Source organism: Phyllobates terribilis, unplaced genomic scaffold (genome assembly GCF_046119375.1).
Source record: "Phyllobates terribilis strain yellow unplaced genomic scaffold, ASM4611937v1 Scaffold_1__5_contigs__length_1240528914, whole genome shotgun sequence".
Taxonomy (NCBI): Eukaryota; Metazoa; Chordata; class Amphibia; order Anura; family Dendrobatidae; genus Phyllobates; species Phyllobates terribilis.
The window spans coordinates 1,013,982,056-1,014,000,779 of NW_027362761.1; the positions used below are offsets into that span (position 1 = coordinate 1,013,982,056).

The 18,724-nt window shown below is 46.3% G+C and overlaps 1 protein-coding gene across 4 annotated transcripts in view; it reads left to right on the forward strand.

Annotated features, from left to right (window-relative positions):
- LOC141157210 (probable ATP-dependent RNA helicase DDX60) overlaps positions 1-18,724 on the forward strand; it is a 1,123,923-nt gene that overhangs the window by 772,265 nt on the left and 332,934 nt on the right. For all 4 annotated transcript variants that reach the window (XM_073644228.1, XM_073644203.1, XM_073644220.1 and 1 more), the window contains one exon: positions 16,932-17,075. In XM_073644228.1, the coding sequence (XP_073500329.1) occupies positions 16,932-17,075 (144 nt within the window). The remainder of the gene's footprint in view (positions 1-16,931; positions 17,076-18,724) is intronic.

Here is an 18,724-nt window from a genome sequence, read left to right on the forward strand (position 1 = left end):
TTGATGGTGATGCGTGTCAGGGCTCTTCATATCACTGTAAGCAATTGCAGACACCCGTGCTAATTAGTTTGGCAGGTGTGTCCAATGAAAGGCTAGACTACTTAAGAAGGCAGCCTACATTTTCTGCCAAAATGGAAACGAAAAAGGATGTGTCGGCTGCTGAGAAGCAACAAATTGTGGAGTGTTTAGGTCAAGGCATGACTACAATCAACATTGCCAAGACACTTCATCCTGATCATCGCACAATCAAGAAGTATGTAGCTGATTCACAGTACACACGTGTGCATGCTGATATGGGAAAATTGAGGACTCTTTCCTACAGGCAATTACGTCAGGTTAAAGGAGCAGCGGCAAAAAACCCTTGTCATAGCAGCAGACAAGTTTTTGAAGCTGCTGGTGCCTCCAACGTCCCCCGAACAACAAGATGCAGGGTCCTTCAGAGGTTTGCAGCTGTGCGTAAGTCATCCTGTCGACCTCCTCTATCCACTGTACACAAGCAGAAATGGCTCCAGTGGGCCAAACAATACATGAAGACTGACTTCAAAACTGTTTTGTTCACCGATGAGTGCCGTGCAACGCTCGATGGTCCAGACGGATGGAGTGGAGGATGGCTGGTTGATGGATACCCCACCCAAACACGGCTATGGCGCCAACAAGGAGGAGGTGGAGTAATGTTTTGGGCTGGAATCATGGGGAGAGAGATTGCCGGCCCCTTTAGGATCCCTGAAGGGGTAAAGATGAACTCCATAATGAATGTGAAGTTTCTCAAACAGCACTTCCTGCCATGGTTCAAGTAGAAGAACCGTGTATTCCGCAGCAAGATCATTTTCATGCATGATAATGCACCGTCTCATGCTGCACATAACACATCTACATCTCTGGCTGATATGGGCATAAAAGGGGACAAACTTATGGTGTGACCTCCATGCTCCCCTGACCTCAACCCCATTGAGAACCTCTGGAGCATCATCAAAAGGAGTGTCTATGATGGCAGGAGGCAGTTCACATCTAAGCAACAGCTCTGGGAGGGTATTCTGTCCTCATGCAAAACAATTGAAGCAGAAACCATCCAAAACCTAACAAATTCAATGGACGAGAGAGTTCAGAAGCTCCTTTCGATCAAGGGGTTCTATGTGCAAATGTAAGATCACCTAGAATAAAGTTTTGAGTTGAAAACTGTTTGATTTCAGTTTCTAATAATCTGCTAATGCTTATAATTTCAAAAATGACCATTTTTTTGTTCTTTATTAAAATGAAAAGGTTGATCGAAGAGTGTGGGGGATCTAAGAGTGTGGCAACCCAGTAGTCAGGATTATTTTGAATTCTGACAATCTGAGGGTCATGTTACAGGTAGTGCAGCAAGAAGGCACTCATGTGTCTTGCGCATCTAGGAGCCCCAAAATTATTTTCCGGGCTAGATGCAGCTAAAAATTATTATTAATTTGAAAGCTGGTGGAGCTTAGTATAGATGGCCTAATAGAATCAGTGCTGCAAACTGCTACAAAGCCCAGATTATTTTCCAGCCAAGATACAGATAAACATGATTAGTAATTTGAAAGCTTAAAACGGTTGGTGAGGTGATTTTAACAAATCACCAAGCTTTTACTCTCCCCAGGATGACACAGGGGTAGAAAAGTCGTTTCGGATCCATGATTTGTTTATCTTTATGAACCCGAGTCTGTCTACATTATCAGTGGAGAGCCGCGTGCGCTTATCTGTCAGCACACCACCAGCAGCGCTGAACACACGTTCAGACAGAACGCTGACTGCGGGGCATGACAAGATCTCCAAGGCGTAAGTGGCAAGCTCCGGCCCTTTATCTAGATTGGAAGCCCAAAAAGAGCAAGGGTCCAGTGACAGTCATGGCTTCAATGTTTACTTGGAGATACTCCTGTACAATTGTCTCTAGGCGTTGACTATGTGTCAGACTTCTTGTCTCCTGTGGCCTTGCAAAGGATGGGCTAAAAAAGTGGTGAAATGATTCCGCAAAATTGATGTTACCAGCAGATACTGTGTTTCTGTTACGTTTTGAGTGCTAAACACTCGACGGTCCCATGGTTGGAAAGTTGGAACTGTGAGATTCACTACGTGCACCATTATTTTTTTGGGGAAAAGCACATGTAAGATTCTGCAACAGTCTCTGCTGATACTCCTGCATTTCTGAAAATTTACTTTTGTACCGGGGATCTAACAGTGTGGCAACCCAGTAGTCAGGATTATTTCTAATTCTCACAATTCGAGGGTCATGTTGTAGGTAGTGCAACAAGAAGGCACTCATGTGTCTTGCGCATCCAGGAGCACCAAGTCCCTGTTGTGTTGGTGGCGAGGTAACAATCATGCTTCCTTCCTCTGCCCTCTCCCCCCAACTTCGCACAACACAAATGTGATCAAGGTCTCCCTCATCTGATGAGTCTTCCATCAGTTCGTCCTCCACTTCTTCCTGGGCTCCTGCACCTTCCTCACTAGTTTGGCTGCTACCATGAGCCCTGGTAAAACCATCTCCCCCACCCTCACATGCCTGCCGTCTTGGTGCTGCCGACCGCCTAGACCTTGCAGATGTTAGCCCTTCCGCATACAACTCCTCCTCCTCTACTTCCTCCACCTCCTCTTGTGCTACCACCTGACTCCGAATTCTGTTTAGCATGTGCTCCAGCATGTAAATCACCGGAATAGTCATGCTGATAATGGCATCAGTCAGCACTAAACAACTTTGTCGCAATTTCAAAACTGTGCAGAAGGGTGCATAGGTCCCTGATCTGAGACCACTCCTCCAGCGTGATTTGCCCCACCTCTGGATCTCGTTCGCCCAGGCTATACATCACAACGTATTGCACCAGGGCTTGTCGGTGCTGCCACAGTCGCTGCAACATGTGCAGAGTTGAATTCCACCGGGTAGGCACATCGCATTTTAGCCGGTGAAGTGGCAGGCCCAACGACTTCTGTAGAGATGTAAGTCGCTGAGCTGCGGGATGAGAATGGCGGAAGTGAGCACACAGCGACCATGCCCTCTGCAGAAGGCCATCTAGTCCGGGATAGTGGGCTAAAAATTGCTGGACAACCAGGTTCAACACATGAGCCATACAAGGCACGTGTGTGACATTGCCCCGGCGAAGGGCCGCACCGAGGTTTGCAGCATTGTCGCACACGGCCTTCCCTGGTTTCAGGTCCAGTGGAGACAACCATTCATGAAACTGGTTCTCCAGAGCTGACCACAACTCCTCAGCTGTGTTACTCACATTTCCCAGACATTTCAAAGTAAAAACCGCCTGATGACGTTGGGCCCTGCTGCCAGCATAGTAAGTTAGTGTGCAGGATCCCTTCTGCGCAGTTAGAAAGCTTGTGGCATGACCAGAAAGGCTTTGGGTGCAGGTGGAGGACCGAGAGGAAGTTGAGGAGGCAGAAGCAGTGGAGGAACTTCGAGATAAAGAGGATTGACGCACAACTCGTGGGGACGGCAAGACTTGGACAGCAGCCCCTTGTCCTGCTGTCACCATAGTTACCCAGTGCCCAATCAGCGACATGTAAAGCCCCTGTCCATGCCTACTCGTCCAAGTGTCTGTGGTGAAATGCACCCTGTCACACACAGAGTTTCTCAAAGAAGCGGTGATGTTGTGTGCGACATGCTGGCGGAAAGGCAGCATTTCTGTAGCCAAGAGCTTGCAGATGGTGAAATTCAACCTCTTAGCTTTCTCATGGCTAGGAGGAAATGGTCTTTTACTTGTCCACATCTGAGGGACCGAGGGCTGGCTGTTATGCTTAGACGGGGTTGAGAAGGGTGCCCCCGGCAAACTGCCGGTCTGTGAGGAAGATGCAGACGGACATGTTAGGTTTCCTTGATCCAAAGGTGGTGCTATCGATGTCGGACAGCGCTGAACACCAGCTGGTGTTTCCACCTCCAAAGAAAATGATGACCTGCCAATCACGCTGGCTGTTGCAGGTAAAGAGGTGGCAGGTCTGCATCCCAAAACAGGTGTGACTGCTATCCCCCCAGTCACAGAGGATGAAGAGGCCGCGGATGCACAAGATGTGGCAAACGGTGGTTGGCCCGGCCGGCTAGGCCGCATTGTAGCACAGTGAGCTTCCCACTGCAACTTATGCTTCATATCTATGTGCCGGTTCATGCATGAAGTACTCAAACTATGTATTTTTTGGCCTCTACTTAGCTTTTGCTGACAAATGTTACAGATAACACAAGTTGGGTCATCTTTATCGATCTGAAAAAATGCCCAGGCTATGCAAGGCTTAGAACCCATGCGACCTGAAGAGCCACCACGACTTGTGGTCAGAGGCAGAGTTGTGTTTGAGGATGCAGTTGTTGACGTGCTTCCAGTACTACGTCTCTGTCCAGGAAGGCGCAACCTGACCTCATCGTCACCAGCATACTCCTCCACCTCGTCTGCTGACCTCATCTCTTGGATGACTGTGGGTTGACAGTAAGTGGGATCTCCAACCTCGTCATCATCACCCTGTGTGTTATCATACCCGTCGTCCTCAGAGCCAACCTTTTCCTGCCCTGACAAAAAACTAAAGTTGTCGCTCCAATCAGGTATTTGAGTCTCATCATCGTCTTCCTCATTGTCTCCACCAACAGGAGTTACAGTTTGGGAATGAGGGTCTACATTATGTCAGAACCTTCTGCGTCTGGTCCTGCATAAATATTCTGGGCATCAGTGCAGATCATTTCCTCGTCTGGATTCACAGAAGCTCTGGAGCTGACCTCAGATTCCCAGGCTATAGTATGAGTAAACAGCTCTGCAGACTCAACCATCTGTTCTACCCCATACTCAGACGGGCAGCTGGAGACTTGGGAGCTGTGAGGAAGCAAGTGCGATTGGGGTGACACCTCTGAGGACTGGAGTATTTGTGATGTTGAAGTTGAGGTGGAGGAGAGCCCACTTAAAGGAGCACTTGATATCCGTTGAAGCACCTGCTGTTTTTGTGCCTCATCTGGAATTTGTAGCGATTGGCGTGGCCGTAAGAAAGGGATCTTATCACATTGTCCGCTAAAAGAAGTAGACATCTTAGTTTGGCTGGAAGATGGTCTTTCTTCTGCAGATGTTACTGTTGCTTTAACACTTACCCCATGGAGACAACCTTTTTTTCCCTTCCCAACACGCCTATTCCCCTTTCCACCAGCAGCATGCCTTTTTCGACTCATTTTGGTGGTTAACTAATTCACAACTCTGGAGTTGTTTGCACAAAAAACAGTGGATGGGAACCGAGCAGAGCTGAGTGGCCAAACTGTTAACCACCAAAATGAGTCGAAAAAGGCATGCTGCTGGTGGAAAGGGGAATAGGCGTGTTAGTATAGATAGACTAATAGAACAAGTCCCACACACTGCTACAAGCCGAAATATTTTTTCAGAGCTAGATGCAGAAAAAAATTATATTGAATTTGCAACCTGGTGGAGGTTAGTATAGATGGACTAATAGAATGATGCTATGCCCAAAAGGTTTTACTTCACTAGGTGCAGTAAAAAAATTGGATTCTATACACAGGTGGTGTAGCTTGCAACACAGATGGGCTTCTCCACTGACTAACACACACTGCAAGAGGACAAAAAGGATTTGCTTTGCTGGATTTAGCCAAATGCTGTGAAAAAAAACTTGCACAGCACTGGCACAGACCTGCCTGGCAAAAAGTGATAGGAACTGATGTAACCTAGTCCTGAAAAGGACTGCAATTACAATTAGTCTTTACTCCCAACCTATTTAAGAGCACAGACCTGCCTGATAAAAGTCGTAGGAAATGATGTAACCTAGTCCTTAAAAGGACTGCAATCACAACTATTCCCTACTCCCAAGCTATCTGTAGATTTGGCTTGAAATTAACAAAGTATAGCGCACACAGCAACAGCAGTGCCGTCTAACACGCAGCTGCAGCAGTGAGAAAATGGTGGCAATGGGGAAAATGGCTGGGTCTTATAGGGCAAGGGCATGTGACATACACTGCCAATGACACATGCCCTTGCTTGTGTGAAAAAAAGCAGTTCGCTCCGTGTGTGCGCTGCTGATAGGCTGACAGATTGCACCTCCCCACTGTAAATGCGGGAAAGAGAAAAAAAAATGGAGATCTTCATTATTTATGCAGAGATCCATCCCCTGCCCCTCCCCCCGCCCCGCTGTACACTCAAACTGCGTATTAACATTAATTTTCAGCATTACTGAGAAAAAATCCAGTTATGATTTTGGTGCACGAACAGTTATCGAACATAACCTTCGAACAGCCGAATTTTTTTCAAATTGTTTGTGTTCACCGAACGGCTCGAACACCGCCCAAAACAGCTCGAATTTGAGATTGGCGAACAGTTCGAGTCGAACACTGCTCATCTCTATTCTCCGGGGAAAACAAGTAATCATCCCTCCACAGGATAAGTGATAAGTTATTGATTGGTGGGGGTCTGAACAGGGCTATGGAGTCAGAGTCTGTGTCCATTTTGGTGGAGTCAGAATCGGAGTTGTATAAAATGAACCGAAAATATATAATAACTTGGGCAAGAATTTTGGAAAGTTATGAAATGTCCTAGAAATGTCTGTCCTATTCCTGATCTAAGGGTCTAGACTTTTAGCTGAGATGAATCTGTGCTACAGTAAATTTATCACTTAAACATGAGCCATGTATGAGGGAGTCGGAGTTGGAGTCGGTGTCATGGAAATTGAGGAATCGGAGTTGGAGTCGGAGGTTTGGCTTCCCGACTCCACAGCCCTGGGTCTGAATGCTGGGACCTGCACCGATCAGTAGAATGTGGAGCTTTTATCCCTATTACACTGGAGCGGCATCTACGACACAACCACTGAACCATTCATTCCCTCAGTGGCTGTGAGCGCTGCTCTTTTTTGGGAGTCCCCAAGAGAATGAATGGAGCTGCGGTCAGACGTCCCACCTACAGCTCCAGAATGGGGATAAGGGTCCTGTCAGGGATAAAACTTCCCCATTCTTCCAATCGGTACGGTTTCCAATGTTCGAACCCAAACGTTCAATAAGTGATCACCTGTCCTGTGGAGCCCATGGATTGGGGATAACTTGTTTTAACCAAAGAAGCCCTTTAATGCAAATTACCGTAATTGTACATCCCAGTTATAGTATGTGCACAGTAGATGTGCAAGAGCCGCCTGTGATTTACAGTCGAAACTCCACTATAAGGGTGTGTGCACACGATGCAGAAATGAAGCAGAAAATTTCTGCATCTCCCTGGCAGAAAAAACGCATGCAGATTGTGCATGCGTTTTTCCTGCAGAATACATGCGGATCCACATGCAGATTCACATGCGTTTCCGCATGCAGATTGACAAGCTCTTTCCAGGCGATTTTAGCATCACCTGGAAAGTGCTTGACAACTAGGTCACACTGTATAAATCCATGCAAACAGCATGGATTTATATAGTGTGACCCGAGAGAGTGTATATACTTACCTCTGATGGCCCGCGCTGTCCTGCTTACACTCCGTTCTCCCGGCTGCCGGCAACTTTGAATTGAAAGACCTGCCGACGTCAGCATCACGTGACCCGTCACATGACTCTGACGTCACCGCAGGTCCTACAACTCACTGCAAGTGCCGGGAACAAAGCACGAGCGCTGCGCGGGCCGACAGATGGTAAGTATATATATATATTTTTTATTTTATTCTTGTTTTTACAGCTTTTTTAATGTTACCTGGGTGTGGATGATACTCTCCTCTCCTCCACACTCGGGTACCATCCGCACATTAGAACGCGCCAATTACACAAGTACAGATGCAGTCTTGCGGAATTGGCGCGTTCTAATGCAAGTCAATGGCAGCGAAAACGCCGCGTTTCCGCAAAATTAAATGACATGCTGTGGATTTTTGAGCGCAGCGTTTACGCTGCGGAAAAATCCGCATCATGGGCACAGCACATGCGGATTTCAATTGGGGAACATTGCTTCCCTTCTACCATGCGTTTTTCATGCGTTTCCGCGGCATTTACGCAACTGCAAAAACGCCGCGGAAACGCATGAAATACGCATCGTGTGAACTCAGCCTTACAGGGATAGCTGATAACAGATATTTGCATATTGCTGTAGGTGGGCCCCTAGAGTCTATTCCCCTGTGGGCCCCAGACACCCCAGTCTGATCCTGCTTTTGATCTCCAGCTGGTGAATTGAGGCTTATAGGAATGATAAGGTATAGGTCAGGAAAAGCTCCTTATTTATAGTTTAGGCTAAGTACACAAGTCAAAAAATGGCAATGAATAATCCAAAACAAAAAAGAAAAGTTAAAAAAAAGCAGAAAAGATGAATTTGGCCCATTGTTTTTTTATGATTGAGTGTCCATTAGGTGAGTGTTTCTGATTTGTTTGACTCACAATCATCACTGTTGACTGTTCTAGATGCATTTTATCTTTGGTCCTGGAGATTAGATATTAACCCTTTAACCCAAAGCCTTTTTTAACTTTTCTGACCAGGCCAAATTTCCCAATTACGCCCAGTGTCAAATATGTGGTAATAACGTAACTCTGCAACGCTTCAACGTATCCCAATGATTCTGAGATAGTTTATGATAGCGGTAAATTTTAGGTCGATATTTTGGCGTTTTTTTTTTAAATGTCAGAAATTGGTCAAAAATGTTTGACAATTTTGCAATTTTCAAACTTTCAATTTGTATACCCTTAAACCAGAGAGGTATATCGCACAAAATATTTAATAAATGACATTTCCCACATGTTTACTTTCCATCAGCATAATTTTTTAAATATTATTTTTTATTTGTTAGGACGTTAGAAGGATTAAAAGTTTATCAGCAATTTCGCATTTTTCCAGCAAAATTTAGAAAATCATTTTTTTTTTTTTAGGGACCACATCACGTTTGAAGTGACATTGAGGGGCCTATATGACAGAAAATACAGAAAAGTGACACCATTTTAAATACTCCACTCCCGCAAAGTGATCAAAACCACATTTAGTTAGTTTATTAACTCTTTATGTGTTTCACAGGAATTAAAGCAATGTGGAAGGAAAAATTCAAATATAAAATTTTCCCACAAAAATGTTGCTTTAGCCCCAAATTTTTTATTTTCTCAAGGGTAACAGGAGAAAATGGACCATACAGTTTGTTGTGCAATTTTTCCATACGCCCATGAAATGCAAAATTAGCTGGAACAGATAGTGGACGCCATGTCGCGATTGTCGCGCCGTACATGTATGGTGGTTTGTGGGAACGCACCTCCCACGACACTGTAAATATACATGACGAATGTCATGAAGGGGCTAAAGGGGTTGTTTCATGTTCCTATCTTAACTTATGCCGTGTCTCCCAGCTTCGTGCATGCCTAAGGGAAATGTGGGGGCCCATATGGCTGAGCTGCTGGTCCGAGCTGTGTGCTCTCCAGTGCTGCCATCAGGTAGCTTTGCAGTGAGAAGGGCAAAGACTAGAGATAAGTGGATCTGGCAATATTCGAATTCGTCAAATCATGCGGATTTTCCCGGGAAATTTGATTTACACCAAAGTTATTTTCAGTGAATTGCATGTCCCTTATTAGACCCAAGAACATAGCACACCCAAGATATAAAAAACAAAAAATAAAATTCACGACTTACCTTTCGGGCCCCTCCACTGATTGCTGTATGCCGACGGGTCCTCAAAGCCATATCTTTTTTCCGCATTTGCCCTTCACATCTCTAGGCCCAGACTTCTGGCCATGACCAGTCTTTATAAGTTACTCCACATTGCATATGACGAATTTCCAAAATCCATATTCTCAAAAATGATTATTTTTTCTGTATACGAGCCAAATTAAATTCCACTAGAATACATTTGCTAATTTCTAGCATGGATACGAAGGAGGAACATCATTGCAGAAATATAGTGACCATGAGGCTAGCCTGATGCTGCCTGCTTCAGAGTAGCACTTGTAAAATGTGTAGCTAATAGTGTTGAGCGAACATGCTCGACACTGCTCGGTACTCGCCCGAGCATCACGCTACTCGGGATGTTCGGCGAGCACCGAGCATTTCCGGGTTACTCTGGCGGGAGCTCGGGTCTCCGCCCTGCATGTTTGGTGCTCTTTACAGAGCCAATGAACACTGAGGGATTGCCAGCCAGTCACTGTAATGCCGCAGCCATATTGGTTGTGGGCATTACATTGATTAGCTGGCTACACAGCGTCACCTCGAGTATTTAAAACCGGGCACCGCCATCTTGTACACAGACGGCTGGGATCAGACAGTATAGGGACAGCGCTGCTGATTTAGGGAGAGATATATACTGCGAAATAGTTAGTGTAGGGTCTGTAAAGGCTGCCAGATCAAACAAACAGTGTTAGAACCCTCCTATTTGTTTTTGTTTCTATCTTGTGTTTTGCGGTCACGTGACCATCTGCCTATATATTCCAGCTCCGCCTTTCTGGCTTTGCTGGACTTCAGTGTTGTTTTGACTGTCTCTCTAGCCAGGTGCTTTTGTGCCTATCTCTCTCTAGTTCGCTTGGTCCTCTGGGACCTCTAGTACTTTTTGTCGGTTTGTCTTTTTCTTTGCAACAACTTCTGTTAGGAGGTGTCCCATTTTTGTCCCAGTCTTTAGCTCTTTTAGGGACCCCTCCCTTTATTCCATAGGTCTCCGTTCAGACTAGCCGAAGATGAAGGCGTGTCTGTTCACAAGGAACAGGCAGCCCGCTACAACGTAGGGACTCAGCTTAGTCCTATTGTAGGGAGAGCTCTCCCCATCTTTCCTTAGTTTATGTTGCAGATCATAACAAACAGTCCTTCCCAGGACTAATATCCATCCCAGATATCAGGCAGGAAGGCTGTATAGGAGACGCAGTGGTTATACCAGGAAACGCTGCATTACAGTCCTGTGTGCTCCTGTTGCTGAAATTGCTGGACTTAGCTCCAGGTCTCGGGGGCCAGGAAAAATCCTTTTTTTTAATCTAAATCCTCTTTTTTTTTCCTCCTTCACACTGTACAAATACCCATCTTATTAACATTTTGGTGCCCCCCCCGCCGCAAAAAAAAAAAGTGTGTCTGTGACAGTTCAGACACAAATGTATATATGTTTAAAATAGTCTGGTGTAGGACAGAGAAACAGAAGTGTGGTTTTGCAGTTCCACGGTTCAAACCTCTGTATTATCCACTTTTGGGCCATTTGTACAAAAAAAAAACAGTTTGAGTGTGTCGCTCACTGTTCAGCCGCAAATATATCTATTGAAAATTTTCTGGTATACCCCAGTAAACAATAACTGTGGTTTTGCCATTCCACGGTAAAAAATCTCTATTATTCAGCTTTTGGTATTTTTTCCGTAAAGAAAAACAGTAATAGTTTCTCCCTGATTGTTCAGATTGTTTAAAAGAGTCGGATGTAGGCCAGAGAAATAGAAATGTGGTTTTCCTCTTCCACGGTTCTAATCTACTTTTTATTACCCTTTTTCCATTGATAGTGCGAGTGTAAGCTATTTTACTTCCTTTACAATGGGCAAGGGGCGTGGCAAGGGACGTGGAACTGGATGTTCTGGTGATGGTGCGTGCAGAGTACGGGGCCGTGGCCAAGGTGAAAATGTGCCACAACCAACAGCCACATCTTCTCGCTCCCACTTCTTGACCGAATTACTAGGGAAGCACAGAACAACACCAGTATTGCGAACTGATCAGTGTGAACAGGTTATTAATTGGATAGCAGATAATACTTCCAGTTACCTGGGCTCCACCACCTCCGGTCTGTCTTCCACACGGTCAAATCTTAGTAGCCGTGAGTCTCGACCGCATACTCCTCCTCACCCTGATGCTCCTTCCTCCCACCATGCCGAGTGTCGTCAGACAGCAACTGATCCCACACTTGGACACTTTGAAGAGCTGTTCACTGGTCCATTTCCAGATTTGTGCCCCTCGCCTGCTCCGCTTGAAGTGGTGGAAGAGGAGATCCCATGTAGCGATGCCCAAATATTTGAACAGCCACGGCCACAGGAAGTCGACGCTGGCAATTTGTCACAAGAGGTGGACGATGATGAGACACAATTGCCAGAAAGTGAGGAGGAGGATCGTGGTGCACAAGTGGAAGCGGAGGAGGTGGTGGATGATCTAGTAACTGACCCAACGTGGCAGGAGGACATGCAGAGCGAGGCCAGCAGCACACAAGGTGAGGGAGGCAGAGTACCCCAACAGGCAGGAAGAAGCAGTGTGGTGGCCGCACACAGAAGGCAGGCAACAGCTCCCCGTAACACCAACACGAGGGACGTTGCCAGTACAACCTGTAGGTCTTCCAGAGTCTGAAATTTTTTTAAAGACTCTTCTGATAACCCCAAAAAGGCCATTTGTACCACCTGCCATGCCAGCATCAGTAGGGGTGACAAAACTACCAACCTGACCACCACCAGCATGATCAGGCAAATGGCAACAAAGCACCCGACATTAGCATCAGCATTCCACTTGTCTGTCTTTTGCAACGCTCTCTGCAGAGAATTAAAGAGGAGGCATTGCAGCCAGAGTATGATGAGATGGATCAAGAAGCCATAGCGGTCGATTACACACAGCCCAGCCTCATCTCATCCCAACGTGCATTGGGGGACAATGAGGGAGAGGAGGAGGAGGAGGAAGAACAGGAGCTTGTATCATGTGCTGTAGACTGTAGTACCTGTACAACTGTCATACCGTCGGTTCAGCGTGGGTGGCCTGAGGACGGGTTGGGGGGTGGGGAGGAGGAGGAGAGCATGGTTAGTCATCATCTTGGTGAGGACTTGGAAGTCTTTCCCATTACCAGTCTGGCACGGATAGCTGACTTTATGTTACGCTGCCTTAACCGTGACCCTCACGTTGTCAAAATGTTGGGTGACAGTCATTACTGGTTGGTGACACTTTTAGACCCCCGCTACAAGGAGAACTTTCACTCTCTTATTCCTGAGGTGGAGAGGTCTACAAAAATGGGGCAGTACTAGAAGGCCCTTGCTGCAGAACTGTTAAAAAAATTCCCATCTGAACACGCTAGCGGCAGAGGTCACAGTTCGTTGCCCAACCAAGGCGTACATGCGAGAGAGACGCAACTCCAATCCAATAGAGGCAGGGGATCACTGTCAATGTTCTGGGACAGTTTTCTCAGACCCTCCCTTCAGACAGACACCGAGGCGCGGGGTACTCTCACAAGGAGTGGAAAGTTTCAAAAGATGGTGAGGGAGTACCTTGCCGACCGTACCAGCGTATTCCGTGATTCCTCTGTGCCTTTTAATTATTGGGTATCCAAGCTGGACACTTGGAATGAACTCGCTCTGTACGCCTTGGAGGTCCTGGCCTGCCCTGCCGCTAGCGTGTTATCGGAGCGTGTTTTTAGTGCCGCTGGGGGAATCATAACTCATAAGCGCACTCACCTGTCAACTGATAATGCTGACAAGCTGACCCTTATCAAAATGAACAAGGGCTGGATTGGGCCAGACTTCTCATCACCACCAAATGACAGCAGAGTACCATAACGTCAAATCCACTGTGTTATTTCGGGAGGTGTATTCACATGCACCGCTTCACACCCACAAATGGGTATACGCTTCCTCATTTCGGCTGTTTTATGTTCTTCTCCTTATCCTCAGCCTCCACCACCACTATACCACCAAGGTGACCGTGGTCCGTGTTGCCATTATTGAAAGTTCCTCCGTCCTATTTTTTTGTCAGCTTTTGCTTGGAAGACATAAGCAAAGACTGTTGGAGACCCACTCCCCAATAATGGGAATAATATTTTTAAGATGCTGTACTGTATGGCTCTTGTTAGGGGCATTAAAACCGTCTTGTTAAGCTACTGGGACCTCCACGTCTCTTCCGAGGGGCATTAAAACCGTCTTGTTAAGCTACTGGGACCTCCACGTCTATTCCGAGGGGCATTAAAAGCATCTTGTTAAACCACACTGAACTGCACAGCTCTTCCAAGGGGCATTGAAATGTTGTTTTTAATTAACTCTAACCTCCACGACTCTTCGAACGGGCATTGCATTTCCTCCTAATTTTTGGCAACTTTTGCTTGGAAGGCATAGGCAAAGACTATGGGAGACCCACTCCCCAATAATGGGAATAATGATTGTAATATGCTGTACTGCATGGCTCTTGTAAGGGGCATTGCAAGTTCCTCCGTACTAATTTTTGGCAGCTTTTGCTTGGAATGCATAAGCAAAGACTATGGGAGACCCACTCCCCAATAATGTGAATAATGTTTTTAAGATGCTGTACTGTATGGCTCTTGTAAGGGGCATTAAAACAGTCTTGTTAAGCTACTGTGACCTCCACCACTTTTCCAAGGGGCATTAAAACTGTCTTGTTAAGCTACTGCAGCCTCCACGACTCTTCCAACGGGCATTGCATTTCCTCCTAATTTTAGTCAGCTTTTGCTTTTCAATGCATAGGCGAACACTAAGGGAGACCCACTCCCCAATAATGGGTAGAAGGTTTTTAGTACGCTGTAATCCATGTCTGTTTCAAGGGGCATTGCAGTTCCTCATAATTTTTGGAAAGTCTTCAATTGACTGCTTAGGCCAACAGTGCACAGGAGACCCAGTTGCTATAAATGGAAAAAATGGTTTAGTTAAGGCCCTCTGACCTCCATGTCACTTCCAAGGGACATTGGAGTGCCTCAAAATTTTTGGTAGGCATTGCACTCACTGTATGCCCTATAACTGTGTAGCCGAACCGCTCCTTTTGGTACAGAAACATATCCTACAAGACATGAGTGGTTGACTGGCCTGATATTGATGTGAATGGTCCCTGTACCTCCTGCTCTCTTTCTCCTTTGCCACCACCTCATCCATCATTTATCACATGAAGCTTTGTTTTAACGGGAGTCATAGAACTGGGATAGTAGCAGCAATCATCCAGCAATCCACGGAGGAGGTAGGATATGCGCTAAAACGCTGACCACCTCAGGCCTAGCCGCTACTACATACATGCGCTTGCATTCCAACAAAACAAAGCAGATGCTAACTTCTATCATCATCATGCTCCTCACCTTGGCACTCTCAACTCCCCGGATGGAGAAGCCAGGGCCCACCGGAGGAGTCGGGTTCTCTGGTGGGCTCCTCCAATGCGGCCCTAAAGCAGGCCAGGCTAAGAAAAGTGTGTGGGGGGAAGTTGACAGGATTAATAGGGGCGGCTGGGGACCGTTTATGGACACCCGGCCGCGGGGCGGCTGGGGACCGAGTATGGACACCCAGCCGCCCCCTGGCGGCTGGGGACCAAGCGTGGACACCCGGCCGCCGGGCGGCTGGGGACTGAGTATGGATACCTCGCTGCCGAAGCAGCCATGAGGTAGTGGCCAGCTTCGGCCTCCTCCAAACTAAAAGGCCCCATTTCAAGTGAAAGCTAGATGTATGGTATTGCAGCCTGTGGGTGGGTGGGTGGTTGGTTTGCTGCATATTTGAGCTTGCATTGCAAGGAATGGGGGAGGTACAATTGATCACTGCCCTGGGACTAGGACTTGCACAGGGATAGTTGCAAGTCTGCATCTTCTGATGCGGCTAGGATCACTTCCGATGTGCACACTTTTAGGCAGTGACCTGGGTGTCAGAGATGCTTCCAGGGTTCTTCCCTATGCTGTTCCCATGTCTTTTCAGCACTGTATGCATGTGTCACACAGCACATGGCCAGATAAGGTTGTAAAATGACATTTCCCGGTGAATGCATTTGTCACGGTTGAAAGCAATACAAAAGTGCAAAAATGCATAAAAAAATGCTACTTGTGAACATAGGCCAAGGTGTGTAGGAGTATTTTTTTTTGGTTATTTATTTTACGTTATACACAAGTCTTTACCCTGGAAATGAACTTCCTTAACATATTTCACAGGAAAGCACTTTCAGTTTCGTTTTTGAACGTTTTATTGTGAGCCCTTAAAAGTGGCTTAAACATCTGACCACGTTGTTGACAGAAGTGACCTGGGGGTCAGAAATGCTTCCTGGGGCGATCCCCATGCTGTCCCCATGTCATTTGAGCACTGTCACTATCGTTTTGGGCACTTTTTAGGCTTTCTACAGACTGCCGGGGGTGCCGCCGCAAAATTGCTGGAGTCTCCCATATACTAACATTGGGCTCGTTGCTCGGGTCGAGCACCCGAGTTTCACGGTGAGCTCGGCCAGAGCTTCGAGCACCCGAGCATTTTAGTGCTTGCTCAACACTAGTAGCTAACAGTTTGCAAGTACTCAGACCTTGCCTAGAAGACCAGTAACCTCTAAGGTCGCTGGTAACCTTGGCAGCAAGCAGTATACTACCGAGGTAAACTAGAAAGTTGCTTATTTTTATAAGCACCTTGCAATTTTACCTGTGTAATAAGATGAGACAACCTCTTTAGGCTAGGGCTAAATGGCAACTTTGGCCACGACACCTGTTGTGTGGCTAAAGTTCACTATGTGTCACTGCTACATCGCAGCGCAATACTGAATTGAGTCAGTGCGATCATGATGGAACTTTGATTGGAAAAAGCAAGCTTAAAAAGTCAGTTCACTTGCATCAGATTTTTTGCAACCAGCTAGCCACAATTGCAGTATCCTAAGGGTCACTATGCAACCCCATTCACTTATATTGTGCTGTGATGTAGCAGTGACACAAACTTTGGTCGCACGCCAAACTCGCCATGTAGCTCTAGTCTTAATGAAATATCACTTTGGGATGTCCATGTAGGGGCTACCTAGAACTAGATCTTGATCAGACATTTTGTTAGTTTGTTTACACTTTTTATGTATTTTAATTCATTTTAACTTGTCTGTCTTGATGTTGCATCTGTTTTTGTATATTTTTGATTAAATCTAAAAAAAATTTATACATACACTGTATGTGCCAGCTTTGTATTTTTTATTTTGATCTTTTCACATACATGTAAGCAATTCACTTATATAAGCTGCTGATTTTTGAAGAGACCTTTGAATGGAATGTATATTTAGAAATTATTTGAATTGTGTTTTAATGCTAAAGTTGAGATATTTCAAAGTGAAGATCTTGACTTAAAATTTAATCTTTCTTTAGATTTCAAATCAATATAGTGGAAAGTTTAGCATGCACACTTTACAGACATCTGTGTAATAAGATGAAAATGAAACACACCGAAGAAGAAACAAAAAATATCCAGAAAGTTAAGACAAAAGCAGAAAAATTGAAGAAAAGTCTCAAGTAAGTCTTGTTTCAAAAGTTCTATGCTGTTACATGAGATTAAATAACATTATGTACTTTCTTACCCTTTTCTAAGCACATGTTTATGGTTAAGTGCACATTGTATCTGAGCCTATATAGAGGCTTCTACATGAATATAACATATACGCTAGAGTTGGTATGAATCAACTCATAAGACCCAGACAAGCGGCCAAGAGCGTATTCTATAGCCACCACTCCTGATGAAGCTCAGACTTGGTGAAATGCACGTCAAGTCCCTTTATCCTCCTTGTTATTTCCTGGCACATCATGTCTCTAGATATATGGGATCTATATAGTTATCAATTCTGCATGTAGTATGCTTTTACACATAAGTTGGTCCTTTATTATCTTAGATGGTCTTCAGGCTTACATTACTATGGATGTGTCTATCCTTAAAGGGAACCTGTCATGTCCTAGCTGCTACTATCTACACTGCCCCTATTGCATTGTTAGTGATGCAATGTGCATCACTAACAAGCTTTTTTCATTAAAATTGGTGGTATTATAATGATTTTATAACATTATATATACTTTGTCCTACCTGCTCATTTTCAGTCATAGGGATGTGATCCTGCTATTCAGTAATGGGCAGGCACCGCATACAGTCACTGCTGGCGTCGCCCACGTATTTGAATCTTGCTCCCGGCAAGCGCTATTATTTTGGGGTGCATTCACATTTCTACATGTCCTGCTGCTGGTCCCGTACCTGCGCAGTGAGGCTGTGTGGTTACTAACTTCACTGCGCACGCACCATGTTCTCGCATGTGCGCAGTGAGGCTGTGTAGTTCGCAGCTTCACTGCGCCTGCGCTATGACCTCCTGTTACCCGCGTGTGCAAGATTCAAATATGTGGGCGGCGCCAGCAGTGACTGTATGCGGTGCCCGCTCATGACTGAATAGCAGAATCACACCCCTATGACTGAAAACGAGCAGGTAGGACAAAGTATATATGACGCGCCCCTGGGCCTGTGTCGCGCTGCGTTGCGCACGCGGGAGCTTACCCGGAGCCGGACCTGTTGAGGGTTGTAGTCTCGTGGCGGTGACCCGGTCCGTGCCCAGGGAGTCAAACTGAGCGGCGATGTATCAGCGGTAGATGTTGGACGACTACGCCACCCGTTGAGTACAGCTAAGGAGCTGCTGCTGCAGGGCAGACCGCTGAGGCCGGTGATAGGATTGTGCAGCGTGATAGTATAACCCCCAACGGGAGGTGTATGGCCTCAGGGCAGCCGACGTGGATGATGGGGGTAGCAGGAACCACTCGGAGACGGTACGGTGTAGTTCAGGGTCTTTACTGGTGACAAAGATAGACCCTCCCGGAGTACTGGCTAGCGATTGGGGCCTGGTCAGTCCTTGAGCAGATGGGATCTCCCCTGGCCAGGCGGAGTTGTAGGCCTCCCAAACTAACTGTACTCTTCTGGCTACCTTGCTAGAGGCGGGTATAAGTAGCCCACGTCCCTCAGTGTACCGTGTGGTGCTCACCCGTATGGCCGGTGACTCGGGGCCTTCGGGTTTCTTGGCCAGAGGACCTGGAATCCCCTGCCTGACGGATTCTGCTGCTGGGTAGGAGTTAGTCCCCACAGCCTCAGACTCCGGGTCCGGTAAGAAATCTTCTCAGTCAGGGCGAGCTCT